General features: G+C 44.1%; 1 protein-coding gene across 14 annotated transcripts; it reads right to left on the reverse strand.

The window, feature by feature from the left end:
- Positions 1–5,794: 5,794 nt before the first annotated feature.
- On the reverse strand, positions 5,795–24,845 carry ZNF655 (zinc finger protein 655). 14 transcript variants are annotated; one of them, XM_030932595.1, is made up of 6 exons: positions 23,822–24,845; positions 21,897–22,059; positions 20,625–20,710; positions 20,055–20,181; positions 10,440–10,544; positions 5,795–9,989 (listed from the first exon to the last, which is right to left on the reverse strand). In XM_030932595.1, exons 2-6 carry the CDS (start codon positions 22,030–22,032, stop codon positions 8,650–8,652), a joined length of 1,794 nt encoding a protein of 597 aa, XP_030788455.1. In that variant the 5' UTR covers positions 22,033–22,059; positions 23,822–24,845; the 3' UTR covers positions 5,795–8,649. The 14 variants fall into 14 exon arrangements, 13 of the variants coding, with proteins under 13 accessions (XP_030788455.1, XP_030788452.1, XP_030788454.1 ...); XM_030932592.1 differs by having other exon boundaries at positions 20,055–20,220; XM_030932594.1 differs by having other exon boundaries at positions 23,593–24,845.
- Positions 24,846–25,216: the final 371 nt, after the last annotated feature.

Raw genomic sequence — 25,216 nt, forward strand, 5'->3', positions numbered from 1 at the left:
AGATCGCGCCACTGCACTCCAGCCTGGGCGACACAGCGAGACTCTGCTCTCAAAAAAAAAAAAAAAAAAAAAAAAAAAACCAACCTGATCACATAATGAGACTAAACGTATGAAAGAAAATCCCCCAAACATAAGCCATTTCAAAGTCCATGCTGTGGATTACCTAAACCTTTTTCCCCAGTTGAAGAATCCAACTTCATTTTTGTGGGGGGGGGGGGCAAGGGGCGGGAGATGGAGTCTCACTGTGACACCTAGGCTGGAATGCTGTGGTGCAATTTCAGTTCACTGCAACCTCCACCTCCCAGGTTCAAGCAATTGTCCCACCTCAGCCTCTCTGAGTAGCTGGGACCACAGGCGCACACCACTAGACCTGGATATGTTTTTCATTTTTAGTAGAGACAGGGTTTCACTGTATTGGCCAGGCTGGTCTCAAACTCCTGACCTCAAGTGATCTTCACGCCTCAACCTCCCAAAGTGCTGGGATCCCAGGCGTGAGCCACCGTGCCTGGCCACAACTTCATTTTCTTTAAATGGCCATATACCCAATAATGGTGGGACAGCAGATTGACATCAAATGTCATGAATCATTCAACTTCCGGTTCTTAAAAGGTGACTGACCTGTCCGTTGTATCCACTCTTGGAGTTTATGCCTTGGGTAGAAAAATGGGCCTTTCCTAACGATGAAGGGGAGTCTGAGTAGGACAAGAGTCCACTCTTCTCCTTGTACTTGGCTCATGGGACATACTTGGCTGGGTTCATTCATTTATTCATTCACACTTTTACCTAGCTTCTCCAAATGCCAAGCAACTTAACAGGTGCTGGTATAACAGATCCTCACAATAGACTGTGACAGCTCTGCTGCAGATTTGCTCCACACAGTTAGAGAGGAAACATTAGCTGCAGGCTTTACTGACATGGGCTACAGCTTCAGATTAAAAAAGAAGAAGAAAAAAAAAGTCATGGCCAGGCACAGTGGCTCACACCTGTAATCCTAGCATCTTGGTAGGCCAAGGAGTGAGAATAGCTTAATATCAGGAGTTCGAGACCAGCCTGGGCAACATAGTGAGACCCTGTCTCTACAAAAAAAAAACAAAATTAATTAGCCGGGCGTGGTTGTGTGGGCCTGTAGTTCCAGCTACTTGGGAGGCTAAGATGAGAGGATCACCTGAGCCCACGATGTGGAGGCTGCAGTGAGTGATGATCATGCCATTGCACTCCAGCCTGAGCAACAGAGTGAGACCCTATCTCAAAAAGAAAAAAGAAAAAGAGGTGGATAAATGGAAGGAAGAAAGGGAGGGAGGGAGGGAAGGAGGGAGGACGGAAGGGAAGAAGGAAGGAAGGAAGGAGGAAGGAAGGATGGAAGGATGGAAGGAAGGAAGGAAGGAAGGAAGGAAGGAAGGAAGGAAGGAAGGAAGGAAGGAAGGAAGGAAGGAAAGAAGGAAGGAAAGAGAGGGAGGGGGAAAAAAGTCACTAGTCTTGCACCACAACGCTTCTAAGTGTAAGGCTAATCTTGTCCATCTGATCTGAAAGCATGGTCAGAAGGACAAATAAACTCTGAAGTTTTGTCTAAGCCACAAAGATCAGCCGGCTAGATCAGCTCCTCCCCCTTGCTCTTCCGAGGCCCCTGCCCTGGGGACGGACAAATGGAGTCCGGGACCTCTCCGTGGGCTGGATCCAATCTCTGACGCTACTGCAGCGCCAAGATCTCGACACATTCACAACATGATGCAAGAGACGGGCAGTCACTTCAGGAAAGGGAGAGAGAGGGCAGGTACAAGGGCAATGGTAGACGGAGCTTTCCCCAGAAGGGTGCCCAACCGAGAAGGCGTTAGAAGCTGCGTTCTTTCTCCAGGAGGGCATGGGCGAAAGCGAAGACCCCTGATCATGACTGCAGGAACGCAGTCAGGCCCTTAGAAACCGGCGGCGGGCCCCGCCCCTGCGACCAGGAGCCCTGCAAGCTGGGCCCCGCTGCCAACCGCGTTTCCAGCCGCTACGGCGCGGACCCCGCTTCTGCTCGCACGGGGGCGCGCAGCTCGCCCACTCACCCAAGGGGGCGCAAGGAAACCGCGGGGTCAGCTGCGCGCACTTCGGAGTCTATTCTGGGCGGCTCGGAGGCCTCATCTCGATCGCGGGCCCTCCAGGAACTGCTCTGGTCCAGAGCAGGATAGGATGGGGGTTCCCCAAGGGAGGACTGCAGGAAGATGGAACAGGATTTCTTCACCTGCCCTTCATCGCCTGTGGGCCTACACTCTGGCTGTCCCTTCTGTGTCATCGCCACGGTCCCCATGTGCACCCCGTTTGTCCTCCCCTCTTCCTGCCCTAGGTCGCCTCCCCCCACTTCACCTCCTTTCGTGACCGCTGGCCGGGTTGATCCTGTGGGATCTCCGCTCTTCACCCTCAGGCCAGCCTATTCTCCTCTCCCTGTGTGCACCCCAATGCCTCCCAGTTTGGCCTGGAGTATGTATTAGGTTGGTGCAAAAGTAACTGCGGTTTAAATGGCAAAAACCGCAATTACTTTTGCACCACCTATAAATAGGCAGGGGGAATGGGCAAAAAAAGCCTTAGAGAAGGGGTCAAGAGCCAATCACCTAGCCGGCCAGGAGTATGGGTTTGCCAGAGGCATGAGATACAATGAAGCAGAAAAGGAAGAAAAAAGATTAAGGACACAAATTGTTCATGATAAGGGGTTTCCTGATAAACTCAGAAACAGCAACTACCAGTTATGAAGCACTTAAACTGACACTCTCTCATTAATCCTCACAACGGTCCTGTGCAGGTGGTGGTTTTTTTTTTTTTTTTTTTTTTTTTTACCATCTTACATTCTGGAGCTGCAGTTGGTATGTAACAGAGGCAGCATTTGAACCCTGGCCTGCTCATACCAGAGCGGGGGCATCTAACTGCACCCACAAAGGACAATGGAGGAAAACTGTGTCATTATGAGAAAATGGGGAAAAGACAAAACAAATGCTTTTATTATGCCCAGGTTGTAAATTTATAAACATGAATGAAATACACATACAAGAGGCTGAGGCAGGAAATCACTTAAACCTGGGAGGCAGAGGTTGCACTGAGCCAAGATCGCATCCCTGCACTCCACCCTGGGACAGAGAGCAAGATTCTGTCTCAAAAAAAAAAAAAAAAAAAAAAAAAAGTGGTTCCATATGATACAAATGTTAGAGAAAGGACGGATGTTAGTTTGTTGACTCCGGCAGGGAGTTACCTTTTGGGTGGTAGTTCTCACCACAGCCCAGGATGCCAATGTTTTATCTAGTTACATGTTAAGATCTCCAAATCCAGGGCATCCCTCCTCAAACAATGCCAGTCCTATACTGCTAAATGTTTACTGAATGAATGGATGAATGAAGGCAACATTTTTACATGTGGGAATTCCACAGTGCTTGGTTCTTTAGATTAATCTCTAGGGGCCTCCTTTGAACTTGGTTCTTCAACCTCCTCAGTTGCCCACATACTACATCCTAGGGTGAGGCATTTCTCCAGACCTCACTTACTACCTTGAAAGTGCCATACTCTCACATGTAGGCCTTGACATGCTAGCTCTTTTGCCAAAACTCTCCCTGCTCCTCTCCCTATGTTCCCCACCTGTCATCTACTTCTATCCACCCTTTTACTCAGGCCAAAAACCTAGGAATTTTCCCATTACCACTTTGCTCCACTGCTATAACCAGAGGTGACAGTGACTCGTAGCAAGGATACATGCCCACCAGCAAGTTCTGGTTATCAGAAAAATGTAAGAGTAAATTTGGTCACTGTGTAATGGAAATGCAAATCTAGTGACGGCAGCGGCGGTATCTTAACAGGAGATATGAATTTCGGAGCTTTGACCTGTGACCTACCATTGTTAAAACTGTCCAAACCTGTTTCAGAGCATGGGTTTGACTAGCTCCCTAAAAAAAACCTCAGGATATTCTCTCCTAGTATCCCAGAGAGCTCTGGGAGCGCTTGAGATCAGTTGCAAACTAATGACAATGAGTCATCAGCGATGTACTAGGGAATGAAGAGCTATCAAACTTCTCTGGGTTTTGAGATCTGTGTAATACCAACATCACTTTGGGGTATATTGTTGTTTTGTGTGTTTTCTTAAGACAAAGTCTCACTCTGTCACCCAGGCTGGAGTGCAGTGGCACAATCTCGGCTCATTGCAACCTCTGCCTCCCAGGCTCAAGCTATTGTTGTGCCTCAGCCTCCCAGGTAGCTGGAATTTTAGGCGCACAACACCACGCCTGGCTAATTTTTCTATTTTAAATATAGACTGGGTTTCGCCATGTTGGCCAGGCTGGTCTCAAACTCCTGACCTTAAGCGATCTGCCCGCCTCAGCCTCCCAAAGGGTTGGGATTACAGGCGTGAGCCACTGCACCAGGGCTGGCGTATGTTTACTAAAACATTCATCTGTAAAATGAAGCTAGCTGCTTTGCAGAATTGAGAATAAAATTTAGATATGTACAAACATACGTGTGTGTAGGAGGTGGAAAGACAGAAGATAAAGGTGCCCTCTACTATTTCTCTTCTCTCCCAAGACCAAAATGACTCAGAACACAAACTCATGTATCAGGCCACTTAAATAGCTGCTTAAAGGTTTGCCCTGAAGGACTATTTTGATTCCGCATTTTTAAAAGTTTCATTTATTTTATTTTATTTATTTTTGAGACAGAGTCTCCCTCTGTCGCCCAGGCTGGAGTGCAGTGGCCGGATCTCAGCTCACTGCAAGCTCCACCTCCCCAGTTCATGCCATTCTCTTGCCTCAGCCTCCCGAGTAGCTGGGACTATAGGCGCCCGCCACCTCGCCCAGCTAGTTTTTTGCATTTTTTAGTAGAGACGGGGTTTCACCGTGTTAGCCAGGACGGTCTCGATCTCCTGACCTCGTGATCCTCCCGTCTCGGCCTCCCAAAGTGCTGGGATTATTTTATTTTATTTTTGAGACAGAGTTTCCCTCTTGTTGCCTAGGCTGGAGTGCAATGGCGTGGTCTTGGCTCATCCCAACCTCCACCTCCCAGGTTCAAGCGATTCTCCTGCCTCAGCCTCCCAAGTAGGTGGGATTACAGGCATGTGCCACCACACCTGGCTAATTTTTTGTATTTTTAGTAGAGACGGGGTTTCTTCATGTTGGTCAGGCTGGTCTCAAACTCCTGACCTCAGGCGATCCGCCTGCCTCGGCCTCCCAAAGTGTTGGGATTACAGGCATAAGCCACCGCGCCCAGCCAAAGTTTTACTTATTTAAAAAATATGGCTGGGCACGGCGGCTTACGCCTGTAATCCCAGCACTTTGGGGGACCGAGGCAGGCAGATCACCTGAGGTCAGGAGTTTGAGACCAGGCTGGCCAACACAGTGAAACCCTGTCTCTACTAAAAATACAAAAATCAGCCAGGCAAGGTGGCAGGTGCCTGTAATCCCAGCTACTTGGGAGGCTGACACAAGACAATCGCTTGAATCCGGGAGGCGGAGTGAGCCAAGATTGCGCCACTGCACTCCAGCCTGGGCAACAGAATGAGACTCTGTCTCAAAAAAAAAAAAAAATTCCTAGTTCTACTGAAACCTCAAACTATTTAGTCTTATTTTATATACCAACAACTTCCCAATCAAATCCACTTTAAGTTCCAAACATTCAGCTTTTGTTCCAGAGGTCTGTGGAAAAGCAAGCTTTGCATCAATGCAAAGGAAAATGATCCACTCTTGCTGTGAAGCAAGTTTCAGGAAGGAAAGGAGTTGCAGCCAGAGGTGATTCCAACATTTCCAAATGCTTCTGGCTGAGACCTTCAGATTTTGTTTGAAACAAATTCTCAGAATAACAAACACACCTTTATTCAAGTGGAAGTACAAAAGCACATTCCTAAACCAAATGCATACATGTGATTTTTACATATTCTGCTTTTTAGGGATTACATAATCCTGTTTCAGTCACCACAGGTGACTACTGGTCTCTATACATAAGGGTATACATGTTTGATAGGAAAAAACACATGCATTTTTCATTTGCTTTTACATTTAGATCAATTCATTTATATATCAATTTCATTTAGATTCCTACCTTGCCTTGATGAGATCCTATTCTTGCTGATGGCAAAGAAGTAAAATATAGTGGCAGAACTATCCTAGAGGTTAGCCATAGGAAGATTATAGAGTGAGCAATATATTTTTATATATTTGTTGAGGGTCCCTACTGAATATTATTAACACTGAACTATGAAAGCCTCAATTGCTGGACTGACAACAAGAATTTTAAACAACATCTGTCTCACTCACAAAATGTTATAAAGCTTAAGACAGAAAAATACAAAATGTTTTCACATTACCTAAAGAATCATGAACTCTTGTTAGGTATATGATGGTGGCCCTGAACTTGAGCCAGCATCTGTAATCACTTTTATCAATCAAAAAGCCATGTTCTTTTATATAGCCTGTAGACTATTAAAATACAAAAATGTGGCAATGGATAAACAACTATACACAAAGCTCTCACACTTCAAATACTCTCCTGGATTGATGAGGGGGGAGCAGAATTCAAACATTTCTCTGCAATCCTAATGGTTAAAATTTTACCAGGAACAGACCTGCCACTCTCTTGAAACACTGTCTCTGAGATTAACATAAGCACAGCATCATCTCTGTTGGAAGGCTACGTTCCCTTATGATGCTGATTTTTGTGTGTGTGTGTTTTATTACTTATTTTTTTATTTTTTTGAGACAGAGTCCCGCTCTGTCACCCAGGCTGGAGTGCAGTGGCGCGATCTCAGCTCACTGCAACCTCCGCCTCCCAGGTTCAGGCAGTTCTCCTGCCTCAGCCTCCTGAGTAGCTGGGATTACAGGCGCACGACACCACGCCCGGCTAATTTTTGTATTTTTAGTACAGACGGGGTTTCACCAAGTTGGCCAGGATGGTCTGGATCGCCTGACCTCGTGATCCACCTGCCTCAGCCTCCCAAAGTGCTGGGATTACAGGTGTGAGCCACCGCGCCCGGCCTGTGTATCTTCTTTATGTTTACCCTACCAAAAGCAGACCTGAGCATTTTGCTGGCCTGAGAGGTATATAAAAGAACTCTAAGCTTAGGCATGCAGAATAGGCACTGGATGAATGTAGTGAGGCTACCAGGAGTCTTGCTGGCTCCCTGATGTCCTTATCATCTCTCTTCTTCGCAGACTGTGGATGCACGTAAGACAGCTAAAACCTTGGGCATCATTTGAAAATGTCTGGCTGCCTGCTACAATCTCAGGAGAGAGAATCCTTCATACTTATAATTGGACTGGATATATTTTCAATCCAATTATTTTTCTAAAAAAGATGCTTCGCTTTAGGAAATAAGACACCATACCAGCAACATCAAGTAGGTATGGAATACTTGCTGGTGAAACGCTTAAAATTAGGAAACTTCTAAATCTTCTAAAGGTGCTTAAGAGAATGCAGAAGTTAATCAACAGGAATCCAAGTGTTGTGGCTGTAAAGCAATATGACATAGGATTCCTAGTAAAGAGTAGGCCTAAGAGTTGGTTTTGGAGAGAACTTAGGCCAAGAACAGCAGAAAAAGCTAAATGAGCTACTTATGTCGATGTGTTTTAATACTGGTGCATTAGCAGTATCTTACGGAAGTTGTGAACACTAAGAACCAATTTCAAAAAAAAAAAAATGTTTATAGGGCATATTAAAATAAAAACAGCTTATATGAGTTCTATAAATAAAATAGGCCCGGCACAGTGACTCATGCCTGCAACCCCAGCACTTTGGGAGGACAGGTGGGAGGATCGCTTGAGGCCAGGAGTTCAAGACCAGCCTGGGCAACAAAGCAGGACCCATCTCTGCTCTTTTTAATATCAAAATTATAATAAAAAAGCAAAAATAACCGTACCTACTTAGAATACATATTAAATAAAGGAACTCCATGAGAAAATGGCACTGCATTTACCAAGTCAACCCTAGATTTTTGTGCAATGAAAAAGATTGGGAATACATATTAACAATTTCATAAACAAATAATCAACAATTTTCTCTCCATTTCGATGTTGGGTAAAGCCTGAAATGTGGTGTCAGGTTTTTCCATTTGCATTACATCAAATTCTTGTCTACTACGGATATTCTGATATGTATGACAAAGACTAAACTCCTATTGAAAGATTTGCCATTTACTACACCCAAATAAGTTATCTTAGGTATAAATTCTTTGATGTTGAATGAGTGTTGGGTTATGACTGAATCTCCTCACACACATACATGTTTATTACATTTATAATATTTTTGCATGGCATGAATTTGATACTAAACAAGGTAGTTTCTTTGACTGATGGCTTTTTCACATTTACTGCAGCAATGGAATTTTATTCCCGTGTGAATTATCTGAATGTGACTAAGATATGAAAATATTAACAGCATGAAAAATTTACCACATTCAATACATTTATAAGATTTCTCACTGGTATAGATTTGCAGGAGTCAATTAGGAGTTTAACACTAATACCTTTTCTTCATTCGTCACATTCAGACGGTTTCCCTCTGGTGTGAATTATCTGATGCTGAGCAATGGTTGAGCTATGACTGAAGGTTTTACCACATGCAGTACATACATGATTTCTCCCTGGTGTGAACGCTCAGATGATGAATGAAGCCTGAATTTGACTAAATGTCTTCCCATCTTCATTACATTCATGAGTTCTCTTTGGTATGAATGCTCTGATGTTGAACCAGGTGTGCTCTCTGACTGGAGTTCTTTTCCCATACATCACAATCAAAGGCTTTCTGTCTGGTGAGGACTTCTTGTTGCAGGATAAGATCTGAGCTATGACTGAAACTGCCCTCATACTCATTACATTCATATGATTTCTCTTTCCTATGCATTTTGTGATGCTGAATAAGGCATGAGGTTTGACTGAAAGCTTTTCCACATTCATTACATTCATGCGCTTTCTCTCCTGTGTGAATTCTTTGATGCTGAATAAGATGTGAATTCAATCTGAAGTCTTTTCCACATTCATTACACGTATAGGGCTTTTCTCTGAAATGAATTCCTTGTTGTTTAATATATGCCAACCCATATTCATCATACTCATAGGCTTTCTCTTCATGATGGACCCTCTGATGTTCAAGTAGGTATGAAGAATGGCAGAAGTCACTGCCACATATAGTACACTTACAGGGCATCTCTTTGTGAATTTTCTGATGTTGAGTAAGGTGGACACTACGACTGAAGACTCTTTCACAACTGCTACATTTGTAAGATTTGGCTCTGGTGTGAATTTTCTTGTGCTGAATTATGCCTGAGCTTGGACTACAGGATTTATCAGACGCTTCACAGGATTTATCAGATGCTTCACATTTGTAAGGTTTTTCTCTAGTGTGTATTCTTTTATGTCGACTAAGACTTGAGCTCTGACTGAAAGACTTCTCACATTCTTTACATTTGTAGGGCTTCTCTCTAGTATGGATTCTCTGATGTCTAGTAAGGGCTGAACTCTGATGGAAAATTTTCCCACATACATCACATTTATAGGATTTCTCAGTGTTAGGGATGCTCTCCCATTTATTAAGGTGGGAAAGATCCATTAAGCTTTCCTTACATTCACTACTCTGAAAATCCTGTGTTAGATTTATATGTTCATGTTTACCAGAGGCTGAATTCTGGCTGAAGCTCATGTCGTACTTATCACTGTCATCGGTATTCTGTATTCTAAGAACTCTCTGATCCGCATCAATAGTAGAGTCCAGACTGAAGCTTTTCTCGGGTTCATTACATTCATTGTTCTTCTCACTGGTGAAGGTTTCCTTGCTGATTGTTATTTGCCTAAACTCTCTCTCCAGGTACAGAAATTTCCTTAGAATTTCCTGAAGCCTTTCTAATCTGTCCTCAGACTTATACACTTCTCTAGTCTCAGGAACTTGGGTAATATCGTGTTTGAGTCTTCCTACTCTCACTTTGTACGAATGTACTTCTTCCGAAATTTTCTGCTTAGGAATCAACAGCTTGTTTTCTTCTCTGGTCTCTCCATCTGATACAATATATAAATAGAAAATGCAAATGTAATCTGTACCCTGTGCTTAGGAAAAGAAAACTCAGATGAGAAAACTAAACAATGTAGTATCTACAAGGACAAGAAAAGTTTATTTCCTCTGAAAAACAGGCACAAAATCTCAACAGCAGAAGTAAGGGCATAAACAGGAGCAGTGAGGTAAAACAGCGGACATGTTCAGCAGAGTAAGGAGATAACAGGGAAACAGTTGAAAGAATTTTAGATAAGCAACTTCATTGGGGGTCTAGTACGACATATGCACGGGTACTAAACAAATGGGAAGGGTCAGCCTAACTGAAGGGAAAAGGAAGGAACTCTCCATGCTAGGACACACACAGAGCTCTTCATTCTGAGTGCCAAAGCAGCTACAACTTGGCTGAACAACTGAACTTTACTTCCCTACTAATTAATTGATTCTGCCTTACTCACCTGAGCAGTCACCTCTTAAGACTTCTCTAGTCTTAGTCTCCAGATCAAAGACCTGTAGATCCTGTTCCAGCTGGGAGATCCCATCAGGCTTGGAAATTGGAAATCCTGCTCATAGAGAAGGAAATGGAATGTGGCGATGTATCCCCAGGTCCTACACCAGTCACTTTTTCTTTTAACTAATGATTAAGAGAGAGAGGTCAATTCTGAGAAGGCATTAATTAGGAAGGCCTGGAGAGTGAAGAGGGCAAAGATCGTCTACAAGGAGCTCAGATTTGTGCTCTAGAGAGATGTGTGTTAAGGGGCAAGTTGATGACTTGGTAGCAGAAGGATTCATTTAAATATTATTCAGACAACAGAATGTGTGCATGGGTTTGTCTTCACAGAAGTTATCATTATCGCTCTCCATCTGTTACCTAAAGATTAATCTTCGGATTAGATCTGGTCTACAAGTATCAAAACGGAGGTCATCAAAATATAATTCTGCTGGACTGGAGAAAGGTGAAACTCAAGCACCTGCTGCATGCCTGCATGGTTAGCTAACCTGTAGCAAGAGAATCAGTGAAAACTAAATAAATATTCTAAGGACCAATCTCAAGAAACAATTTGTTTCAGTGCACATAAGAAAAAAAAAGAGTAATATGACACATTCTTACCCATTAGGAATGTAGTATTTATTCGATAAACATTTATGAAGTGCCTCCTCTATGCAAAGCATGCAGGGGATAAAGAGGCCAAGAAGGTCCCTTCCCTTGAGGACCTCACACTCTACACAGAAACAGCTCTAAACAACTAACTACAATAAAATATAGAGAGTAAAGTGCAATCAGTGCATCTTCACATAAAACAGTCCTTCTATGGCTTGCACAATGCAATGCTTGGATATAAATCTCTTTTAAAGCTAAAGCAACATGCAGTCAGCTTCCAAGGAGACAGAATTTTAATACTATTAGTATCAAAGGGCAGTTTTTGTATTTGTCCATCCCAGAAAGCTTCTAATAGCACACATACAAGGTCTGGCTCAAGTCCCTCATCTCCAAAAACCTTTCTCTTCATTTACTGAATGTGTACCAAATTTATTAGTTGCTCCTCTTATCCTGACATGTCATATATAATGGTGTTTACATAGATTTTTTTAAAGTGGTTTCAGGCATTATCACTCATACTTGATTTATAAATTCTTTGATAGAAGGGACCAGGTATCTTGTACTTCTTTTCATTAATTTACTTAACAGCTACTTATTGAGTGCCAACTCTGTGCGCCCAAGCATCAATGTATTAATAGCCACCCAATTTTATAAAAAGGGCACTGGGATTGGAAAATATGAAGAGCTGACAGCTGCCCCGAAGATTCCACGTGAGAGCCTATGAGCAAGGAGATCAGAATAGATAGAAGAAAAGTATTTACTGTGTTTCTGAAATCCTGCTGGACATTTAGAGTCAGTTCTCCTTGTGGACATTTATTTAATTAAGGTCCACCATGTCAAATGAAATCATTTCAGAAGTTTAAAAAGTAAAGTTAGTGTAACATGAAGCAGCAATCAATATTGTTCTCAGAATTCCAATAACATAATTTGCAACTTTTAACTGAGATATTTAAGGTGTCTCTCGATATTTGGTAACTGAAAGAAATTCTGGCTGTTTACTCCATATCTACACTTAAAACACAAATGCACAATCAAAAAGGTGGTCTTGATGTAGGATGAGGGGTTTGATTTTAGACATCTGTTTAACGTAATGTAGGAAGGTGTAAGAGAAAATGCCCAGCAGATGAGTATGCAAAGGCATACAGAGTGATAAAATGGACTTCAGAGAGTAAGAAGGGAAAAGGTGGGAGAAGGGACAAGGGATAAAAAACTACATATTAGGCACATATTAGGCACAACGTACACTATTCCAGTGACAGGTGCACTAAAATCTCAAAATTCACCACTATGTGATATAATTCATCCATGTAACAAAAAACCACTTGTACCCCTAACACTACTGAAATAACTTTAAAAAAAAAAAAAAAGAGAAAACACTGAGCAGGCACAGATACAATATCACAGTTTAGAAGAGAGAACAGGGTATCATGAGTATCATCAAAATATTAAGTTTTACCAAGTACTTGGTAGGTGCAAAGTACCGTGCCAAGAGCTCTCTAGGTTTTCACTCATTTAATACCACAAATTTAAAAGGTAGAAACTATTATTATAGCCATTTTACAGATGGGAACACTAAGATTCACAGAGGTTAAGTAGCTTGCCCAAGGTTACAATAACTGGTAATGCTTAGTTTTCAAACCTGTACAGTCTTATTTCAAAACCTAGCCTTTAAACAATCTGCTAATAAAAAAAAAAAAAAAAATTATGATTTTGCCTCCTAACAAGCCCTGAAAATAAATAAATAAATAATGACTGTGGACAAAATCCATCCCTTCTTCCAAATTACACACAGAAAGAACGTGTAAGTTTTCTTGCCACTAGCCTAAATGCCTGTTTCCTAAATTTAACTCAAAACTTTGCTTTCAAAAATATGTACTTGCTTTACATTTTTCCTGTTTAAAATTAATGTATTAAAACCTTTTGATTTTATTTAAATCCTGAGTTTTCTAATATGATTTATAAAATATTGAGTGAAGTAAAAGGTAATAATACAAACAACAGAGAAAAAGTGATTAGAATAATATACGGTAAGCCAGGAGCCTAAATAATTGGGAGTTGTAGAAGTGCTACTTAAAAGGGATCTATGGCTGGGCACAGAAGCTCACATCTGTAACCCCAGCACTTTGGGAGGCCAAGACGGACAGGTCGCTTCAGCCCAAGAGTCTGAGACCAGCCTGGGCAACATACTGAGATCCCATCTCTACAAAAAATACAAAAATTAGCCAGGCATGGTGGCACATGCCTGTAGTCCCAGCTACTTGGGAGGCAGAGGCAGAATGAATCCCTTGAGCTCAGAAGGTCGAGGCTGCAGTGAGCTGAGATCAATCACACCATTGTACTCCAGCCTGGGTGAGAGTGAGATCCTGTCAGTCAGTCAGTCAATCAACCAATAAACCAATCAACGGGATCTATGTACCAGGCATGGTGGCTCACACATGTAATCCCAGCACTTTGACAGGCCAAGGCAGGAGGATCTCATGAGCTCAGGAATTTGAGACCTGACTGGGGAACATAGACTTCGTCGCTACAAAAAATTAAAATTAAAAATTAAAAGTGATCTAAAAGATGATTTATTATCAAGGAAATGCAAATCCCTTTACAATAAAAACGCAAACCCTGGCCAGGCGCGGTGACTCACGCCTGTAATCCTAGCACTTTGGGAGGCCGAGGCGGGCAGATCACGAGGTCAGGAGATCGAGACCATACTGGCTAACACGGTGAAACCCCGTCTCTACTAAAAATACCAAAAGTTAGCCAGGCATAGTGGCGGGTGCCTGTAGTCCCAGCTACCCAGGAGGCTGAGGCAGGAGAATCGCTTGAACCCAGGAGGCGGAGGTTGCAGTGAGCTGAGATCGCGCCACTGCACTCTAGCCTGGGCGACAGAGTGAGACTCCATTTCAAAAAAACAAAACAAAACAAAAAAAAAAATGCAAACCCCTAGGCAATAGTCCAAACAATAATCAATTTGTGGCAACTCCACTATAAATAAATAATTGGAACACACTCCTAAAATTTTTATTTGTATTTAAAAATCTGGTCTATAGCTTGTATCACTTGCTGTTCTTTCCAAAATATTAAAGTTACTAGCACAAGCCAGGTACTTAATTTTTTTTTTTTTATGGGGGGGTATGGAGTTACCCAGGCTGGAGTACAATGACACAATCTTGGCTCGCTGCAACCTCCACCTCCCGGGTTCAAGTGATTCTCCAGCCTCAGCCTCCTGGGTAGCTGGAATCACAGGTACATACCACCACGCCTGGCTAATTTTTGTATTTTTAGTAGAGACGGGGTTTCACCATGTTGGTCAGGCTGGTCTCGAACTCCTGACCTTGTGATCCGCCCATCTCACCCTCCCAAAGTGCTGGGATTACAGGCGTGAGCCACCACACCCAGTACAAGCCAGGTACTTATATGCATAATCAAATTCAATCCTGTACAACCCAGAAGGTAGACATTGTTTTTCATGTTTTATAAATGAAGAAAATGAGTGTCAGATTAAATAATTTGCTCAACATACTGGAACTCAAGTTTGATCCTACAGTTTATATTATTTCCAACCTACCATACTGCCTATCAAAGAAAGCATTAGTAGCAGGTTCTCTTGACACTGATGTGAATGCTTTTTTTTTTTCTTTTTTTTGAGACAGAGTCTCACTCTGTCGCCCAGGCTGGAGTGCAATGGCACAATCTCAGCTCACTGCAACCTCCAGCTCTTGGGTTCAAGCGATTCTTCTGCCTCAGCCTCCAGAGTAGCTGAGATTACTGGCATGTACCACTATGCCCAGCTAATTTTATTTTTAGTAGAGACGGAGTTTCTCCATGTTGGTCAGGCTGGTCTCGAACTCCCAACCTCAGATGATCTGCCCGCCTAGGCCTCCCATCCCTGGGATTACAGGCATGAGCCACCACGCCCGGCTGACTATACTTTCAAAATAGGCACTTGCTTTACATTTTTCCCGTTTAAAATTAACGTATTAAAACCTTTTGATTTTAAGGCTGGATGTGGATCACGTGAGGCCAAGAGTTCAAGACCAGCCTGACCAACATGGCAAAACCCCATTTCTACTAAAAATACAAAAATTAGCTGGGTATGGTGGTGCATGCCTGTAGTCTCAGCTACTCTGGAGGTTGAGGTACAAGAATAGCTTTGGGCCTGGGAGGTGGAGGTTGCAGTGAGCTGACATTGTGCCACCACACTCCAGCCTGAGCGACAGAGCAAGCCTCTTGTCTCAAAAAAAAAAAAAAGATTTTATTTAAATCTTGAGAGTTTTCTAATAAAATTTATTTTAATCTGGTCTTCAAAAATAACAGTTAAAGCCGAGCGTGGTATTGGCTCACATGTGTAATCCCAGGACTTTGGGGAGCTGAGGCAGGCAGATCACTTGAGCACAGGAGTTCAACAGCCTGGGTAACAGCTAAACACCTTCTTTACTAAAAATAGAAAAAAATTACACTGTGGTACAGGCCTATATGCCCCACTACGCAGAAGGCTGAGATAGGAGGATCACCTGAGCCTGGGGGGAAGTCCAGGCTGCAGTGAGCTGTTATTTTGCCACTGTATTCCAGCCTGGGAGACAAGAGGAGACCCTGTCTCAAAAATAATAGTAATAATATTTAAAATCTGCCGTATTATATGGTTTGCTGCTTTTACTACAGCTATGCTTTTAGTCATCTGAAAGTTTCACGCTTTTCTTCTTGGTCCTTAATACACAAATAATATCTCTCCTCAGCAATATCATTCTTTTGTAGATACCTGCTGGACTGGAATGTGTCCCTAGAGAGTTTTACTTTTTGAATGCATGTCCTTTCTGGTACCAAACTATAAACTGGCCTGTCTGTCCAATTTGTCATGGTATTTTGAATTTTTCTTGTCATCAGAGTACACACAACTCATCAAAAATATTAAAAACTTCACGTGTAGTTGAACTTACTGTCCTAAAGGCACAAAGTAGCGAAAAAGTGCAGGGGCTTCAGAGGCAGATCTGGTCCCAATCCTCTCACTGATCCTGCAAAGATCACTGAACTTTTCTGAGCCTCAGTTTCCTCAGATATAAAATAGGAGTAGTATCATCTGCTCACAGGATTATGGTAAGGATTACATGAGATATATATATCTCATTTATATATATATATATATATACACACACATATCTATAGCACCCAGTAACATATTGGCTGTTCAATAAATATTAAATAGCTGTGACAATGGAAAACATTCTGTGCAAAATCACTGTAATCCTTCATGACATCAAGTTAAAAAAAGCAGAGTATGTGCCAAACATTCCCAATCTATTGACCCAGTTAGTATCAACTAGAATTTTAACAAGCATGTTTCTGAGGCCAACATCTAATAGGGCACCCGCCACACTGACCCATGTGAAAAGCAACCGGTCCCCTTTCTTGGTCTTAATCTCCCACACTAAGTAACAGGTAACTTCCCTATGGATAGTGACCTACAAGCAAATTGTTCATCATCAATGGAGTATGTTCCTTTTTAAATTATGTGGTAATGAAAACTACTTATTACCGAATTCTTTACTCAGCTATTTGTACTCTGTATATTTACTGCCACATAGTGGAAGCACTTAAGCAAAGGACCAACGTTCTGATGTCTGTGACAAATACAATCTGGAGGCCGGGCGCAGTGCCTAACACCTGTAATTCCAGCACTTTGGGAGGCCGAGGCAGGCAGATCACGAGGTCAGGAGATCGAGACCATCCTGGCTAAGAAGATGAACTCCGTCTTTACTAAAAATACAACAAAAAATTAGCTGGGCATGGTGGTGGGCGCCTGTAGTCCCAGCCACTCGGGAGGCTGAGGCAGGAGAATGGTGTGAACCTGGGAAGCGGAGCTTGCAGTGAGCCGAGATCACGCCACTGCATATCCAGCCTGGGCGACAGAGCGACACTCCGTCTCAAAAACAAAACAAAACAAAATACAATCTGGAGCTCCTGCCATGAGAAAATGATGTAAACTGGAAAGCAGGACTGAATTATAAAGTCTTGGCAGGGCGTAGTGGCTCACGACTGTAATCCTAGCACTGTGGGAGGCTGACACGGGCAGATCACAAGGTCAGGAGATTGAGACCATCCTGGCTAACATGGTGAAACCCCATCTCTACTAAAAGTACCAAAAAATTAGTCAGGCGTGGTGGTGAGTGCCTGTAGTCCCAGCTACTTGGGAGGCTGAGGCAGGAGAATGGCATGAACCCAGGAGGCGGAGCTTGCAGTGAGTTGAGATGGTGCCACTGCACTCCAGCCTGGGCAACAGAGCGAGACTCCGTCTCAAAAAAAAAAAAAAAAAAAAAAAAGTCTCACAACCCCAAAAAGGTAAATTAATGAATTTATAAACTTAACCCAGTTGTGTCAGAGGTTGCACTTTTTTTTTGTTAAAAATCAGACCTTGGTGATGACCTTGAGCAGCAGGATATAAATAATTCCTGCAAGCTTAGTGTTCCAATAATGGAACTCTAGGCATAAATAAGTTAAATTTCAGATGAAGTTTGCTGAATCCACAAATATGAAAATGACTTCCCAATGACTGTAAAAATAACTGCTAAGGAGATGCTGCTAACTTGATCACAAAAGCAAGATGAGTAGAAGGGTCTCTTACATCATGCGTGTATATGTCTCTTGTATGTGTAAGTGTGCATGCATGTGGAGTGTGCATGCAGAGATAAGAGAGGAAATGGGATAAAGTTCAGTCTATAGCATACTATGCTATTAGACTCCATTAAACTGCTACAAAGTTTCTTTACTTCAAAAAGTACACAGGTTAACTGTTGGAAACTCTGTAATTATTAGACAAAATTAACAGTACTTTACAATTATATGTATATCACTTTACAGTTTACAAAGTTATTAAGTAGATATTCATTTTGATGTGCTGAAATAAATTTAACTTCTTTGCCCTCCTTTCTCCCCTCCATCAAGGACAGAGTAAGGAACACTTAATCAGGAAAGGCAATATAAACACATCAATCTGTACAGAACCACAAAGAATAAAGGGGAGGAAGGTAGGACCTTGAAGAGGGCCATAGGGACTTCAAGGAAGGAGGAAACCAGAATGTTAAACATGAGGAAAGTCCAGGGTTCACAGGAGAGTTAGGCACCATACGGGGCAGGTTGTGTTTGCCACATAAAAGGAGGGACACACAGTGTAAGTTTCACATTCTAAAATAATATGAAAAAACCATAACTGAAGAGCTGAAGCTGGAATTTCTGGTTTCTCACAACACAAGTAGATGATGACCACAAACCATGGTGTCTGAATGAACTGAGTTCAAAACGCATCTGGTTGCAACAGAGGGCTTCCTTGGACCCTAACATTAGAAATTAAACACAGGTAATTTGAGGAGCTGCGATTTTACACAGTGGTGGCATCCTGGGGAGCTTCTATTCCATCAGTCAAGTTTAATATCTCACAATCGTGGAAAAGGAGTTTCCGAGCAGGGACGAGCAATATCGATGGGAAGCCGATACTTGGGCCATCTCTTGGAGATTCCTGCTGTAAGGATGGCAAGTGTTTCTCCAGAGAAAGCACTTGCCTGGGTATGACTCAGGGCCGGGCAGGAATTCACACTATGAATCCGGGTGGTGGGAAGGCGGAGAAGTATGCCTACAAAGATTAAAGAGCCGGGAATGGAAAACACACTAAAAACTGTCCCAGTGGGCAGGCTGCCTCCCCACAGATAAGAAGACCTTGAATCCTGAGCATAATCAGGGAGACGAAGCAATGCCCTGGATGCCACCAGCATAGACAAAGCCAACAGAAAAAAAAGAAAATAAAACGCGTGATTCAGTATTGACACACACAAAAAGAAGAGTGCAGAAGCAAGCAAGAAACTGAAGAAAAAGGAGGCCGGGTGCGGTGGCTCATGCCTGTAATTCCAGCACTTTGGGAGGCCGAGGAGGATGGATCACTTGAGGTCAAGAGTTCAAGATCAGCCTGACCAGCATGGTGAAACTCCGTCTCCTCTAAAAATACAAAATTAGCTGGACGTGGTGGCCCACGCCTGTAATCCCAGCTACTTGGGAGGCTGAGGCAGGAGAATCGCTTGAACCCAGGAGGCAGAGGTTGTAGTGAGCTGAGATTGCGCCATTGCATTCCAGCCTGGGCAACAAGAGTGAAACTGTCTAAAAATAAAATTAAATTAAAAATATAATATAAAAAATAAACTAAAGAGAAAGGAACAATGCTCACACCAAGGGAGCTGCCGACAAACCCTACTGATGCTTCCCGGCAGCACTACAGCTTGCCTAATCCCAGCTTCCTACTATACCTTTCAAAATGACAATGGAGAGACATGAGTTAAGCGTTGACCCCACCTCAGTGTGGGGTAAAGGTCTGAGATTTCTGCTGCCCTAGGTGCGGTTACGTTGGATTACCATTCTGGGTGACTCACTGAAATGTACTCACAGTGAGTCATGCCTTCAAATGACATCTCAAGTTCTGCCTGCTTGGAGATACGTCTGGGGATCTTAAGGGGTGAGGGACTACTCAGTAAGAAGGAATTTAGCCTGTCTTTTTAAATGGCATTTCTTTTTCCTGGAAAAATGGGAAATTCTCCAATTCTCCAATACAGGGACACTGAGATACCAAAGAGGAAAGTGTCCGGTTGGAGGTTGGGAGGCCACCCTGGGGTCTCTCCTACAAAAATGGAAGAGAGAAGAAGAGTGAGAAATGAAGCAAAGCACAAGAAAGTTTCCCTTTGCTAAAAGGGAACAGATGCCCCACAATGGCCAGAAACATGAACTGGGGATGAGGAGGAGAATGTCTCCTCTTGACACCCCCAAACAAACCTTAATTATCCCTCCCAGAGAAGATGACGTGAAAGATAAGGATTCAGAGGTTCTAAGACCTGGAATCTAAGCCACACTCTACAGACCTTCTCAGAGACCTTATACTTAGGAAGAAACAAGAAAGTAAAGAAATTCAAATAGATAAACGGAATAATAAGGAAGTCCTTACCCAGTGAGACCACGTTCCCATAATTCTCTAACATCACTTCTCTGTAGAGGTCCCTCTGAACAGGGTCCAGGTATCCCCATTCCTCTCGAGTAAGGTGCACAGCCACATCCTCGAATGTCACAAACTCCTGAAATAACACATCCTGGCTGCTCTGAGGAATAGAACACTGTAGCACCATGGCCAGAGAATGAAGATCATAGAGAGGGAATGAGAACACGGTAGCATCATGGCCAGTGAATGAAGATCACAGAGAGGGTATCCAGTATGTACTTACGTTGAGGAGGAGGGAGAACAAATTAGAACCTATGGAATAAAGCCCATAACCCTTAAACATCTAATAAGCACCCGTCACACAACCATGGACAAAGAAAAAACAGAGTTTGCTCATGGTACTGGGGAGATGGGAAGTTGGTTTATGTGAAGTCCAGGTCTCTGAAGAGGATCAATTCCCAAACTGGATTCTGCTATTGAAAAAAATTCCAGGCAAGGTCTACAGATGGGATGAGTGAGAGGCCACACTCCATCAGTAGCAACAGTCCCTGAGGAAAAGCAGAGGGTTCCTCAGCTCACCTGGTACCTGGCTGTCAAGAGCGCAGCTGCCTGGTCTCCTGGGCTTCCCTCACGGGGAAGAGCAGGCACCTGGGGAACAGGTGGAGCTGAGGGAGGAGAAAGGAGTGAAGGGTAAGAGCAGCCCTTTCCCAGGGCTCCCTTTCAGAGGAGGCCTCTCCAGCCCAAGGGGTGTCAGTAGGACCCTCCTCAATACTCTAGTAAAACCAATGAACATTTTTTAGGTATTGGGTGTGTCTATTCTGCTTTGTCTCAGTACTTGCGTGCCTTATGCAAGTTTAGACCTGTGATACAGGATTTTCTTAGGAAAGCTTGTATTTCACTTTATTTTCATCAGATGACAGTCCTCTTATAGAGGAGTAAGACTATACCTGTTTTGCAGATGGGCAAAGCAAAGCATCAAGACTTGTGGGGACTTGTCCTGGGCTAGGGTTATTTAGCAGACTTCTGACCCTTTCCAGGCACTGTTTTAGACACTTGATAACCCTTTCTCTTGTGAATGGGCATTGTCTCACCAATGTGTAAGGCCCCCAAGAACAAGAAAGGGTCATCTGTTTCCTCAAAATCTTCTCTACAGTCCCACAATCCCCCACAGCACTCTACACATTGTGGCACTTGATCTGTGTGGGTGACACACAAGTTATTTCAGGCACTAGGGTTAACCACAGGCAATCTAAGACACAGCTCTTACAAAACAAAGGAAGAAAAAGACCAACCTACCTATACCATACAGAAAAGTGTGACTGCGTAGTCAAAATACAGTATATATACATTCATACAGGCATTGTGTTCAACCAAGGAATTAAATGGTTGCTTCCTTGACCAAATTTAGTCTAGTCACAAAAAACTGCAGTTATAACAGAATGGATGGCAGGTGACAAAGCAAAGAAAAACTAAGTGAAGGGAACAGGGGAAGGAAAGGTCCTGAATCTAAAAGTGAGAGCCAGGAAAGGACTGTGAGATGTGGCAAAAGCAGCATATTTTAGAAATCATTCCGGATGTGAGAACTGGGATGAAGTGAAGGTTGCCTGAAGGAAAAACCACCGCAGCTAGTAAGTAGCCATCACTCTGCTTATTTAAGAAAGATGAGCTGTCCTCAATAAAAGGGCTCAGACTAGGACTGAACTGAGTCACATCTGCCGCCTCTTTCATTCCTCCCTCTAGGGACCACGTTCTTATTCCAGTTCTTGGCCTCTCTCACACCAGGCCCAGGAGCCCCCTCGGGAGCCCCTCCACATCCCACTCTCCCGGACAGAAGTGCTGTCTCTGCCTTACCCCCAGCGAGTCCCTGTTCCATGTCGGTGTCCTGCACAAACTGAGGCTCTGGGGACAGACACTCAGACTGGGTCTCCAAAGACTGAAACTGGACCCTTGGTGACCCTGCTGCTTCCTGGGCTGGTATTTCCTCCATCACTGCTCTGGAGGACAATGACCATCACTGCAAGGTGAGATTAAGAGAAATTACTGTAATAAGTTAAAAAATTTCATCATTTTATATCATCAGGACTTTGCAAAATATCTTACACACTGTGGATATTCAATAAAAATTAGTTGATAATGATTAACCACCCTAAATAAGTAACAGAAAAATGGGGCCAGGTGCAGTGGCCTGTAATCCCAGCACTTTGGGAGGCTGAGGCGGGACGATCACTTGAGGTCAGGAGTTTGAGACCAGCCTGATCAACATGGTGCAACTTCATCTCTACTAAAAATACAAAAATGAGCCAGCATGCTGGTACGGGTCTGTAATCCCAGCTATTTGGGAGGCTGAGGCAGGAGAATTGCTTGAATCCAGAAGGCGTACATTGTAGTGAGCCAAGATCTCACCACTGCACTCCAACCTGGGTAACAGAGTGAGACTCCATCTCAAAAAAAAAATTAAAGAAAAGAAAAAGAAATATGGATATGCTTCAGCTTTAAACACTTAAGAACCAAATCATACGATCCAAGTATGGAGGAGTCTCTAATTTGGAATTCGTAGCATTAAAAAAAATCAACACAGTACAATTCAATAGTGTAAAACTTTCCGTGGAAAGTTTAAAATATTTAAAATTGGCCACGTGTAGTGGCTCGAGCCTGTAATCCCAACACTTTGGGAGGCCCAGATGGGTGGATCCCTTAAGCTCAGGAGTTCCAGACCATCCTGGACAACACGGCGAAACCCCAACTCTACAAAAAATAAAAATAAATAGTCAAGCGTGGTGGCCCAGGCCTGTAGTTCCAGCTACTCCAAAGGCCAAGGCAGGAGAATCGCTTGAGCTTGGGAGGTAGAGGCTGCAGTGAGCTATGACTGCGCCACTGCACTCCAGCCTGTATGACAGCATGACAGCCCGTCTCAAACAAAATATTTAAAATTCACAATTTTCTTGGAGGCTTAAGTTGGTGCCCAGAGAAAAACGCTAGTTATAATTACTCATTTTAATTCTGTTTTAGTAGAGATGGGAGTTTCCCTATGTCGTCCAGGTTGGACTGGAACTCCTGGCCTCAAGCAATCCTCCCACCTCGGCCTCCCAAACTGCGGGGATTACAGGCGTGAACCACCGTGACAGGCCCGCGTTTACGTAAATAAACTCATAAATAAATAAATAAATATAAATAAATAAAAAAAAACAGCAGGCCCCTTAGGAATGTCTTGGTAACACCGTCAGCCCACTCTGATTTACTAAACGAGCTTGGCAAATAAAACTCCACTTCTGGGGCAGGCCCTTCGCTAACTCAGACCAGCTAGGCCAGCCTTTTCCCGCAATCCTGAGAGCAACGCAAGGGAGAAGCTGCGATTCGAACAGGTTTGAACTGCGTCCTTCAGGCCCAAGGACGCATGAGGGTGCCGTCCCCCTCCCACCACCCTCGCCCTGGGCCCTCGCCGGGCTCCCAGCTCGGTCCTCAGAAGGCCTTGCCCGGCGCTGCCCTCCTCCCACTTCCCTTTTAGGCCAAGGCAAAGTCCCAAAAGAACCAGGGGGGCCATACAGACCAGCTCGCACCAGGGCACGGTCGCCGGCTCCTGACCGCGGGCCCTAGGTCCGCGAGGTGAATGAACCCGGGCTGAAGAGAAACAGGCCCTCCTCGCACCCGGGCCTCCGCGCACTCTCGGGGAAGCAAACCACCGTCGGCCGCGGACGGACGCCGCCTCCTTCTACTCCCGTGAAGGCGAAACAAGCGGCTACCCCACTGCGACCCCAGAACGGCTTCCGGGTACTCACCGAGGGGAGGGGCGGGCCTGGCAGCTGTCCTGTCACCTACACACCCGCGATCCGGGCCACCACAGCTTCTCCCGGGCCGCTCTAGATAGCCCGGAGGCCAGCGCTTCTCGGTAGCACTTCCGGCAACGGAGTGCAGGGCCCCGAATGAGGGCCCCCTCACCCCGCCGCGGCATGAGGGTCCCGGATGTGGGTAAAAGCCCAGGATGAGGGTCCCGGATGTGACTAAGGGCCCCGGATGTGAGTGAGGGCCCCGGATGAGGAACTCGGATGAGGAGGTGGGCCCGCGCGTGCAGGCTTCAGAGGCTAGTTTTCGCAGCTTTTCCACGTCTTTTTCCGGTCCTACTGCCCTCCATCCTAACTCACTGGGCTTCTCTAGCCGTTATACCAGCAATGACTGCGACCAATGTTGGGAAAGCGCTCCCGGGGCCTCTCCCTGACGCCAGCCCACCCTTGAGACTCGGAGGCGGCCCGACCCTATGGGTGCGTGTCGTGGGGTGAGGAGGAATGGCCGACCTAATGGTCCCTCTTCTGTGAGTAGCACAGGGGTGCCTGCTCAGAGTGTGGTACAACGCTGACTCGTAGAAGGCGAGGATTGCGGGGCCTGGGTGAGATGGGACCCAGTAAGTCGTGGGATCGAAATCTACTCAGTAGGTCCTTGGGGAAAGCGGGGACGGGAGGGGAGATGAGCAGATTGGAATGGAACCGAGAGAGACTGAGACTGATGGTTGCGCCCCTGGTGGGAAGACAAAAATCTATGCAGAAACAGGGATAGGCAAAAGCATAGTGCACGGGCAGGACAGGCAGAGCGCCGGGACAGAAACTCTTAGGACGTTGTGACCCCTTGCTGATCCTGGATCCTTAAAGGATGTGTCTTGTGGATGGAGCTAATCTGCAAGGCATAGGCAAGCGTCTTAGAGAATCCAAAAAGTGATTTGGAAGGAACTTCAGCTATTACTACTTTGTTTAAGCAAATCAAATGCTATTCTTTAATGTTACTTGAGATTTCAAATTAAATACAAGAAAACCTGAAGTGTGGCACTTTATATATTTTTTCAAATTGTATCAGCTTCTTGGAGATTCTGATATTCCTTTGCTCTCTTTCCCCCTAAGTATCGACCTAACCTGAATTCATACTATGACACAGTCTCTCTAATCTGCAGTACCCGTCACAGTGGAGTCAGGATCAGAGAAGGAAAATACACGGCTTAGTCCATTTCATGCTGGAGAGCTCCAATTAGAAACTTTTCCTTGTGTTGAATAGAAATACACCCCTGGTGATGTCTAGCTATTGTTCCTATTGATAGGTCCCGAGGACAATAGATGACACAGTACTTCCTCCTCTTCATAACAGCTATTTTAATATGCTAGGAGAGCTAAAGGTTTGGAGTTATTTCC

Source organism: Rhinopithecus roxellana, chromosome 6 (genome assembly GCF_007565055.1).
Source record: "Rhinopithecus roxellana isolate Shanxi Qingling chromosome 6, ASM756505v1, whole genome shotgun sequence".
In the NCBI taxonomy this organism is placed as follows: Eukaryota; Metazoa; Chordata; class Mammalia; order Primates; family Cercopithecidae; genus Rhinopithecus; species Rhinopithecus roxellana.